The sequence below is a fragment of the Hirundo rustica genome, chromosome 7, assembly GCF_015227805.2.
Source record: "Hirundo rustica isolate bHirRus1 chromosome 7, bHirRus1.pri.v3, whole genome shotgun sequence".
In the NCBI taxonomy this organism is placed as follows: domain Eukaryota; kingdom Metazoa; phylum Chordata; class Aves; order Passeriformes; family Hirundinidae; genus Hirundo; species Hirundo rustica.
This window is the reverse complement of record NC_053456.1, coordinates 15,572,673-15,583,736: the sequence shown is the minus strand read 5'-3', so window position 1 is coordinate 15,583,736 and position 11,064 is coordinate 15,572,673. Positions and strand designations below refer to the sequence as shown.

Here is an 11,064-nt window from a genome sequence, read left to right as displayed (position 1 = left end):
ATGAAGCCGGCGCGGCTGCTGCTGCTGCTGAGCGGGTGCGCGCTGCTGCTGGCGCCGGCCGTGCGCGGCTGCGGGCCGGGCAGGGTGGTGGGCAGCCGCCGCCGCCCGCCCCGCAAGCTCATCCCGCTCGCCTACAAGCAGTTCAGCCCCAACGTCCCCGAGAAGACGCTGGGGGCTAGCGGCCGCTACGAGGGCAAGATCGCGCGTAACTCGGAGCGCTTCAAGGAGCTGACGCCCAACTACAACCCCGACATCATCTTCAAGGACGAGGAGAACACCGGCGCCGACCGGCTCATGACCCAGGTACGGCACCGCTGCCGCCCGGTTCTACCCCCTCGCCGGGCATCTGCGGGCACCGGGGCTGCCCCAGAGCGCCCTGCCACCCGTTCTCCGGGGACTGTACGGGCCCCGCGCCGCCGCTCCCCCGTCCTGCCCCGGGCATCCCGGTGCCGGGTCCGGGCTGCCGGCGTGCAGCGAGAGCATCTCCCTTCGTCGGGCGCTGCAAAGCTCTGTCCCTTCGGCTGCGCCGTGCGCGTCGGACAGCACGCTGCGCCTCGGGACGGCAGCACCCCGCTCCCGGAACCGGCAGCACCTTGTCCCCCGAGATGGCAGCACCCTGCCCCGCTGCTCCTTGGAGCCTGTGGCATCCACGTCTGGCTGCACTCTGAGGAACGCCCTGCGTTGCTGCCATCAACTCGTCCCACTGGTCCCCAGGCAGGCATAACCCGGCACTCCGAGCTGGCAGCAGCCAGCCCTAGTGCCCCTGAGCTGTGCCACGCTGCCCCCGATCCGGCAGCATCCTCCCACATCACCTCGATCCAGCAGGGCTGGTCAGGCAGCGCCCTGCCCCATGCAGCCATCCTGCCCCTGCCCCTCCACTCTGCCTAGCCACTGGCAGAGCCGGCAGCCGGCCTGTTGGGTCCGAGGGACAGACCGGAGCCTGGTGTGCTGGCAGGGAGGAGAGTAGGCTCCGGGAGTGCTCTTGCTGACCTTGTCCCCAATCTGACACTGAAAACCTCAGTGTCCCCTCTTCCTGCATGTCTCGTGTGGGATGGTGAAGGGTGCACAGTGAGAACTGCTTGCTGTGCTCAGGGCCGGGGACAACCTGTTACTGCAAATGCCGTGGTGCAGTCAGCTTACAAGTGCTCTGGGCCGGCAGGAAGGATGGGGGGGTGGACGACACAGACGACGGCAGAGGAGGGGGGGTGATGCTGGACGAAGGTTACTCTGTGTTTTAATATTGCCAGGAGAATGCCTGAGGGTTTCAGGAATGCAGATAAGGAGCCGCACGGCCTTGCTAAGAAACCTGGCCACCAGCCTCAGCAGGGTTACAGCCTGAACGAGCTCCTGGGGGAAGCAGAGGGGAGCTGGGGCTGCCCTTCTGACCACTGCACCCCCCGTCAGGGGCGGGCAGGTGGGTGAACATGAGTGGTTATGATGGTAGGCACTGAGCGAGGCCCTGGCCGTAGCTTCTGACCAAGGTGCTCATAACATTGGGAGGAGAAGTTTCTTGGGTTCTGGCTTGACAGCTCTGCAACCCCGTGTGCCCGTAGAGCAGGTCCCTTAGGGCAGGGACTATGGTCCAGGTTGGTTTTCAGGCTGGGGACTGTAGCAGAGGGACTGGGATCCCCTGCAAGGCAGCAAGCTTGGGGAGTTGCAGAAGTTGTGGTTGCTGGTGACTGGAGCCCTGGGGCTGGGCTTTAACCTGCCTTCCCTGGGGAAGAGCTTCGGGATATTTGAGGAAGCAGTGAGCTCCTCTGGGCCATGCATCAGGGAAGTGGATGACATCATTGGAGGCAGGAGAGCGCTTCTTGCTGTGTTTTCTCTCGAGAGTGCTCCCACCACCTCCTGCAACCCAGCCAGTGCCCCTCAGCACACCTGGGAGAGGGAGATCTCTGTGTCCAACGTGCCAGCCTAACATTTCATGCTGTACCACTGCCTTGTTGGCAGAGTACCTAGAAGCATCCTGTTCTTCTTGGGCTGCACAAATGAGGTTTCTTACTCCAGCAGGGTCCCTGGCCACCACACATCCATCCACAGATGGGTACCACCATGCCTTGGGCAGCTCTGCAAGGAATTGTTCCTTATGCTGTGGAGGTGGCATGGTTTCTTGCTGCCACCCCACAGCCCTCGGGGATTGTCTTGTGGCCCCTGGCTCTGGGAGATCCCCCCAGATATGGGAACTCTAGCTCTGGCACCATGTCCTGTGTTGCTGTGGGTTGGGAAAGGCCATTGACCCAACTCCTTGTCCCTTCCCCCAGAGTGCTGGCTTTTACTGCTGTTGACTCACTTCAAACCTGTTTTCTTTCCCCAAGTCCAAGGGTCTGGGTGTCCCAGGCAGCCGGAAGATGTCGCCTGCTTAGAGGAGTGGGTAGTGCTGCTCTCTGCCCGCCTTTCCTTTATCGTTTCATCTTCCTCAAGAATTCCAGTGTGTTTGCTCTCACTGGTCCCACTCGGAGGTGCTGAGATAAGGCTGGAGGCAGAACCCGCCTCACCTCTCCCCAGCAGCCTGGCCCAGGAATGCCATGGGTCCCCTGCCCCCATGGAGTCCCAAACCCAGCCTCTCCCCACCCCAGCCAACATCCCTTGCAGCCACTGCTTGTCCAACTGACACACAGACCATCCATGCAGTGGTGAGGAATCTCTCATGACGACCCTGGGGTAGGACTTTTGGATTCCTTTGAGGGAAACCTCACTTCAGGAGAAGATGCTAGTGAGACCCCTCTTCTCCTGTCCAGGCTCTGGACATGGGAGTAGCTGTGGCCAAGCACGCTCCATTCACAACACCTCTGCTGAGACTGTGGTCACACCTGAGTGTCTTTCATACTTCCCCTGAGATGAGCCGGGGGTCCCTGCTGACTGCACTCCATCTTGGAGCTCTGCCCTGCTGCCTTCCCTGAAGTGGTTTGGCTTGCCCCACATGGTTCTGTCCCCGGTATGGACACAAAAAGGCAGATGCAAAAGTTGGGCAGAAGGTGGGTAGAAGTCCTTTGTTCAGCCCAGCCCAACATCCCCGTGATCTTCACCACGAGGTGCATGGGACAGCAGAGCCACCAGCTTAGTGTGGTTGTATGCGGCCCCATTCTGCATGTGCGCTGGGAGTGCCCGGTGATCTGCACCACTACAGGGACAAGCTGTGCCCTCCCTGCAATCGCCATCAAACATAGAGCCCGTGGACAGCCCATGTTTACGAGTTTTCTGGTCCCTGTCTACCTGTTCATACAGGCAGCAGAGCCCCTGGGCAGGCAGTGCCCATCCCTGCCTACTTCCTGCAGCTCACGTGTGCTTCCTGACCATCGCTGCCTGCTCCTTACCCATCCCTGTCCATAGCTGTCTTTTGTTGTCTTCTCTCTGCCTCCTGTGCCTGCTCCCTGCGCATCCCCACCTGCTCAGCCTTGCCCATCACCGCGTGCTCCCTGTCCATTTTCGCTCATCCCTGTCCGTTTCCTCCTCATAGCTGCTTCTTCCCTGCCGATCCATGGCTGTTTCTCGTCCGCTGCTGCCCTGCTCACCAGTTCCCCACCCGTTAGTACCCGCTTCCCCCCCCGACCTGCCTGTGCCTCCTGGTCCTTGTCCATCGGTACCTGCTCCCTGCGGGTCCCTGCGGGTCCCCGCCGGTCCCCTCCCGCGCTCTGACACCTGCTGGCCGCCGCTGGCACCGGCAGAGCCGGGCACGGGGCGCTCCCGGCCTCTGCCGGGCGCTGTCCCTGCCTGGGGGAAAAGGCTTGCACGGTCTCGTTGTTTTTGTGCGCGCAGGGTGCCCCTGGAGGACAGAAAAGCTGGCGGTGAGGGCCGGAGGGGTGCCCAGAGCAGGGTGCTGGCATGGTGATGGCATGGGAATGCTTGAAGTGACGGCTGGGGGATGCAGGGGATTCCCTCCTTGCTTCCAGTGCTGAACTCACTTACTGTGGGGTGCCGGTGGGGCTGGGCACCTTGGGAACAGCTTGTCACACGTGCCAAGTGGCACCACGGTGGTGCTGGACGGGGACAAAAGTCACTCTCCTCCCTATTCCTCCTCCCCTCACCTAGCAAGCTGTTTGTCCAGCACCTTCCTGGCTTATCTCCCCACGCCCAGGGAGCTGTGGGATGACGGCAGACCTCATGTGGGGCAAAGGCCTGCCTGGCACTGCCCTTCCCAGGGCCTGGACCCTGCCAAGTGAGAGCAGGTTTCCTCAAGAGCAGCAGCGTCCATCTTCCTAGGATGGGAGCAGGTGCTTGGGGATAGGGTGGGGATAGGGTGAAGACATACATTTTTGGTCCCTGTAGAAGCAGTGTTGGGGCATTTCTGAGGCTGGGGATGTAGCCAGCACCAAGTCTTAAAGCCCTGGCTCATGCTTGCTGTAACTGTCTCAAGACCCACGACATACTATGGTGGGGAGCTCCAGTACTGAGCTGGGCATCGTGCAAAAATGTCCCCAGCAGTGGCTGGTTTTCAAGCTGCTGTCCAGTCATTTCATTTAATGCTTCCCAGGACTGGCTTTGTGCATGACCATGAATGCTCTGTCCTCTGCCTTGATTGTATGGGACTCCTTGTTTCCTGGGGAATAGCAGTGAGAGGACCACTGGAGTCTTTTACTTCTGTGGAGGCAGGGCTCTCCCACCCAGCAAGGACTGAGTGGTGGCAATGGGACTCCTGATCCAGCTAGGTGCCTCAGAACCAGCTGTACCTATAGCTGTGAACCTCAGCCTTTGGAGCCGGTGTAAAAACACCCCAGTCTCTGCTTGTCTCTTTTAAATTGCCTTAAATTTTATACAGTTTACTTGGTGTGATTCCTAGGGTGTGCTGTGCAGGGCCAGGAGTTTGATCCTATGGGTCCCTTCCAACCCACTGAATTCTGTGATTCTTCAGGACCTCACAGAGTCTCCTTTCTGGGCTGCACAGCCCTACTCCATTCACCTAGTTTTCTGCAGAAGCTCCCACATTCCTTTTCCTACACCTTTTCTATCTCTCCTCCATCCATTTAGCAGCAGGGCAAGGGACCAGAAGCTGGGGCTGTACTTTTGCAAGTCAAGCACACAGAGTTTTGGTCTTTTCCTGAACTTTAGCTGGGGGATGCAGGGCAGGGCAGGATAAGGCTGGGAGGACTGTGAAACAGGCATTTGGGGCTGACGTCCCTCTGCTTGCTGGGGAGGACTGCCACAGGCACCTACGTGCATGTGTGACCTCTGTGGCTATGAGGTCTGGGGCTTTTAGGATCTGCTGCTGTTCCTTAACCCAGGCTTTTCAGCCCTTGTGGTGCGGAGAGGTGAAGACTTCCCATTCTTTCTGTCCCAGCACAGCAGAGCTCTTGGGCAGCTTTGGCACTTCCCACAGGAGCAGAGGCTGGCTGAAGCTGTGAGGCTGCCCAGTGCTGTGTCCTTTTTACTCAGGACTAGAGGAGCCATACCAAGCAGAGCTGTGCTGAGGGCTGGGCAGGTTGTTTCATTTGTGCCTGGAGACAGCCCTAGGGCCCCTGGGACCTCCTCCCAGCCAGGAGGCAGCAGGATTGAAGCTCCTGTATCCTTCTCCTGTCATAATGGAACTGCTGGGGTAGAGTGAGCACAGGGCAGGTGTCTGGTGAGCAAAAACGGTGTTTTAGCCCAGCCCAGGCTGCATTGCCCAGCAGGCTCTCAAATGAGCCTGGAAATGGGGGAGAGAGGGAGGAGAAGGGTGCCCTGTTGGGTGCGCACTCCTCTGCCCAGCGGTGGGGTATCAGGCTCTGCCGGGAGTTTGGAGAGCATGGGACAGACAAGGCACCTCACGCTCTCAGATCTTCTCTGCTGGACGAGCCCCAAAGTCCTGAGGGCCCAGGGAGGCTTAATGGAAGTATGGTGGGATGCAGCCTGCTGACCCGGCAGATAACTGGTCCCTCCAGAAAACTTTCATTGACTCTGTCCCTCTACCTTACAGCGCTGCAAGGACCGTTTGAACTCCCTGGCCATCTCTGTCATGAATCAGTGGCCAGGGGTGAAGCTGAGAGTGACAGAGGGCTGGGATGAGGATGGGCACCACTCAGAAGAGTCACTACATTACGAGGGCCGGGCCGTGGACATCACAACCTCGGACAGGGACCGCAACAAGTACGGCATGCTGGCTCGCCTGGCCGTGGAGGCTGGCTTCGACTGGGTCTACTACGAGTCCAAGGCACACATCCACTGCTCCGTCAAGTCAGGTAAGTCTGGGCTGGGGGGCAGTGAGCGGAGCTGGGGGGCAGACCATCTCTTGCAGTGCATCCGGGGAGCCTGGCTGGCTGGGTGGGGTGCTCCTGCTGGGGATGCCGGCTCTTGCATCCTGATTTCCCTATCTGGGGCAGACAGTCAGGTGGGGAGTGAGTCATACACCTGTGGCCAGCCAGTACAATGGGGCAAATTCCCCATATGGCTCCCACAGATCTACATCTTGACCCACCCTCTCTATCCTCCTCCTTTTCTCAGCCCACATCCTTTTCACCCCCAGCCTAACCCTCCTCTACGTCCATTGCACCTGTCTCCCTTGCCTCTCCCCTTTAGTGCCCACGCTCAGCCTCATCCAGCCCTGCCCCGCTCCACTGCTGACTGCTTTTGAGCTTCTGCCGTGGCAGCAGCGTCTGTGCATCCCTGCATGGCCAGGGATGGGGTCAGGGACACCCAGGCAGGGACAGGCCAGGGGATCAGCTCTGGCTGCGCGGCACCATCTGCAGCGGGGAGCGGAGCCGGGCGATGCTTTCAGGGGTGCTGTCGTCGCTGGTGGCGTTCGCTTCCTCCTGTGCGGTGCCGTTGGGGCGGCGGGCTGGAGGACGGGGAGGAGCCGCTCTCAGGCGCTGCCCGTGGTCCGGAGGAGATTGCGTGGGGTGCGAGCCCCGCCGCGGGCCGGTTGAAGCCGCCGTGCCCGGGATGCGGCTCCCGCGGGAGCGGCCGCGCCGGCCGCGGGCTGCAGAGGGCAGCAGCGCCCCGCGCACGGCCCCGCTCCGCGCCCGCGGCGCACGGGCCGGGGAGGGCTCTGCCCGCGCGGGGCTGCCGGGGACACGGAGCAGCCTCGGCGGCTGCTGGCACACGGAGCCCTCGCACAGGCGGGCACGGAGGGTGCCCGCACCTCGCGCGGCGGGGCCGGGGCCGGGGCCGGTGTGCCTGTGCCGCCCCGCGTCTCTCGTCCCCGGGGTCGGCTCCCACCGCACTGTGCCTGTCCTACTGCCCTAGCCCGCGGCCAGCGGCTCGACGCCCCCAGACGCCAGGCGGGCCCCCCGCGCTGACCCGCTCCCCGTGCTGATGCCAGGACGGGCACAACGCCGGCCGGCGATGGACGTGGGGCGACCGCGCCGCAGAGAGGGAGTGATGCACCCCTGAAGAAGAGGGACAAAACGTGGCCGGAGGACCAGGACTCCCGTGCCCTGGGGCACCCTGTGGGGCTGGCAGGAGGAGTGGGGCCAGGCTCCGAAGCAAGGACCATGACCCCACAGCCATGAGGCTGGCCACAGGAGTGGGGCCGTGCCCCCGGAGAAAGACGGAGGCTTTTGAATCCTGGGATGCTCCCCTTTGACCAACTGAAGAGGGATGCCATAACCCAAGCAGCAGACTGGGGCCCCGAGGTCCTGAAGGGCTTCTAGAGGCTGGTCTTATTCCCCTCGCTCTGCAGCAGCTCCTCAGGGCTCTGGGTCCCATATATTTATCCCCAAGGCCATGGGCAACCCAAGGTTGTGTGGTGGAGGCTGTGGGGTACACATCCTGATCCCCTCAAAACTGTGTACAGAGGGCAGCCGGGCTGCCCCTGCCTCTTAGTAAATGGCTTTTATTTTTGTATGGATGGCCACATGGCCTATTGTATGTATTGTGTTTTTCTCGGTCCTTTCCCGCACACACCTACCCCTCCAGCACCTACACCTTCCACTTCTGCCAGGCACCCCTCTCACCCCCTCTCACCTCCTGCACCCCCTCCCCATGGCTCTGCTGCCTGCCAGGGGATGCAGGGTGCAGGATTTGGGCCCTGGCCTCTGGGGCAAGGACAGGGCAGACACTGCACCTCATCTGAGCAATAAAAGGATTCTGTCCCAGAGATGGATGCCTCTCTTCATGGGCTTGGGGGCTGGGATTTGGCTCTGCCCAAACCTGGGGAGTGATGGGGGCAGTGCCATCTGGGTGGGGACATTCAGGAATTAGATGAGAGAGCTGGGAGAGGGCCCTGAGAGTGGGCTTAGAGCTCAAGCATGGAACTGTGCAGAGCTAGGAGCAGGACCCTGGGGTGAGACGCCACTGGCAGAGGGTGGGAGGGTATCATATAGACACTAAGATGGGAGTTGCTGGGACCTTGGGGAGCACTGCTGCTGGGGTAGCTAACCACCATTCCTTGGGAAGCCAGGGTTCCCTTGCTAAGTGCCAGAATGGGCCCTTGGTGACACTTCATCTGGGGAGGGGTAGGAGATTTGTGCCACTATTCCAGGAGAAAAGCCCAAAGAGTTTGTGTCCTTTACCCTGTGGCAATCACTAGGGAAGCTCTACCCAGGGGGCTGGTAGCTTTTTCACGATGATCGCCACAGGTTGTGACAACTCCCGACAACCCAGAGAAGCAGGAGCTGGCTGGCATTGGTGGTGCAGGGGGGAGCAGGTGGGCGAAGGGAGCAGGACTGCTGCATGGGGCGGAGGGGCGCTGCAGTTCTGGGAAAGGGTGCGGCATCCTGCACCATTCCTTGCAGCATCCTCCCAAGCAGTACCCAGGACCAGCCCTGCAGGGAACAGGGATGCTGTGGGGGTATGTAGAGTGAGACCAGGCACTCTGCTCCTCAGCCTGCCACCGTGTCCGGGCTCTGCCTCTGCTTTTTCAAGCTTCAGGTGCCCCCTGGTAGTCCTTCAGGCTGTGCTTGTGTCCCGCTTCCCCTGCCTATTCTGGGGCTTGGAGCTTGGGACCTGGCTCTGTACAGCAGGCTCAATGCCCTGGGACCATGCTGGAGTCCCTAGGTGCCACCTCAGGTGACATGGTGGCTGGGGGGTGAGGTGCCTAGGGGAGATTGGCGGCCGGGGGTGCATAGGGGACAAGCCCACATTGGCGTTGCCGGGGCAGGGTTACGCTGGGCAAACCGGGAACGCGTCTACGCGCAGTGGAAACGCGGCGCTGAGGGTGTGGCTAACGGGTAACCCTCCTGTCCTCTCTCTCCCTGCGCAGAGCACTCAGCCGCTGCGAAGACGGGCGGCTGCTTTCCCGGGCGGGCACTGGCAACGCTGGAGGACGGTGCCCAGACGCCACTGTGGGCACTGCGCCCAGGCCAGCGAGTGCTGGCAATGGACGGGGCTGGCAGGCCTACCTACAGTGACTTCTTGGCTTTCCTGGACAAGGAGCCCCGTGCCCTCGCCACCTTCCACGTCATCGAGACACGGGAGCCGCCCCGGCGCCTGGTCCTGACGCCCACCCACCTGCTCTTTGTGGCGGAGAACGCTTCGGCGCCCGCCGCCCGCTTCCGTCCCATCTTTGCCAGCCGTGTGCGCCCGGGACATTTCGTGCTGGTGGTGGCTGGGGGGGGGCGGCTTGCAGCCTGCTGAAGTGGTGCGGGTGTGGGACCGGAGAGACGTGGGAGCTTACGCCCCGCTGACACGCCACGGGACGCTGGTGGTGGACGGCGTGGTGGCCTCGTGCTTTGCGCTGGTGCAGGACCAGCAGCTGGCACAGCTGGCCTTCTGGCCGCTCCGGCTCTACCACAGCCTGGTGGGGTGGCCAGGGGCGCAGGGGGACGGTGTGCACTGGTACTCAGGGCTGCTCTACCGCCTGGGCAGGCTGCTCCTGCCCCCCGATAGCTTCCACCCACTGGGGGTATCCCAGGCGGAGAGCTGAGGGTGCAGCACAGCCCCGGCCAGCACAGCTGGTGGAGGTGGTGGCTGCAGGGTGACACGCCGGGGGCCAGCACCCCCTCCCAAAGCTGGGTGCCCATGGGGAGCCACCTCCGGCCCCGCCTGCTCGGGGTACGGCCACCTCCCGGTTGTGGGGCACCAAAGCTCCGTGGTGTGCCTCCTCCATGTTCACCACCCCCTCCTCACCCCCTGTTCCTGGGGTCAGGAGGGAGGCATGAAGGGTTTTCCCCCGGGACAGCGGGTTGCCCCCGGCTGGATCCACATGCTGCTATGTGTGTGTGTGTGTGTGTGTGTGTGTGTGTGTGTGCGTGCGCGTGTGCCGAATTAGCTGATGGAGGTCTGATAGGCGAGTGGGAGGGGGAAGAGGAGAGAGCCCTGGCTGCTCCACCGGGGCTCCCAGCCTGTCTGCACCCAGAGGAAGGGCCCAGGGCCCTTTGCTAGGCAGCCTGGGTGGGAAGGCGGGCAGTGCTATTTCCACCTCTGGGACGTGGCAGCTGGAAAAAGAGTGACCCAGCTACTGGGATTGTGCCTTGTCCTTAGCCCAGGTGCAGGGGACACCCCAGATGAGCCGGGGGTGGGGGGAGGTCTGGCACAGCTCTGGCATGAGACCTCCGACTTGGTGACACGAATGCCACTGGAGTGAGAGACTGGGAGTGAGGTGCCGAGTTCTCCCCAAAGCCAGCACCAGAGCCACCCAGCTGGGCATCCTTTGGGGCTGCTGTGACAGCATGGGGTGCTCTGGCTGGGAAGAGGGGCTGCAGAGGCAGACACATGGGCAGAAGGGTGCAAACACCAGCCAGGCATAGACACGCTGGTAGGAGCAGGGGTGGGGAGAGTCAGGGCTCCCACCCCAGCCTGCCAGAGCCTGAAGAAAGAGGCAGAGGAGAAAAACCTTCCCAGCATGTGGCCTTGAACTGGCTCAGCCCAAAAACCTTTCCCCACCCCAAAGCTGTAAAAGCTCCTCAAGCTTCAGACCTTGGCTGGCCTGACCTCCCCAAGCCGCAGTACCCCAAACCCTCAGGGTAATTCATTGCTGCTCACCCACTCCTGGGACCTGGGGAGAGTCCCACCAGAGCTGCAGACACAGTTCCCCCACTCCAAATCCCAGCCAGAGCCTCAGCCTCCCCTAGCTCCACATAAGTGGAGGGGAGGGGGCTGAGGGAGGCTGTGACCCACGTCCCCCCTGTAGCATCACGCGTCTTTATTTATTTATCTGCTCTTTGTATGTACCATAGATGGGAGGCAGTGTGGGCGCGTGCAGGGTGAGGCAGA

At 61.9% G+C, this 11,064-nt stretch overlaps 1 protein-coding gene across 1 annotated transcript; it reads left to right on the top strand.

Annotated features, from left to right (window-relative positions):
• IHH (Indian hedgehog signaling molecule) lies at nucleotides 1-11,064 on the top strand. The gene is given in 4 exon segments (XM_040069780.1): nucleotides 1-303; nucleotides 5,891-6,152; nucleotides 9,113-9,456; nucleotides 9,458-11,064. Coding segments are annotated over 4 exon segments (1,227 nt in total). The 3' UTR covers nucleotides 9,776-11,064.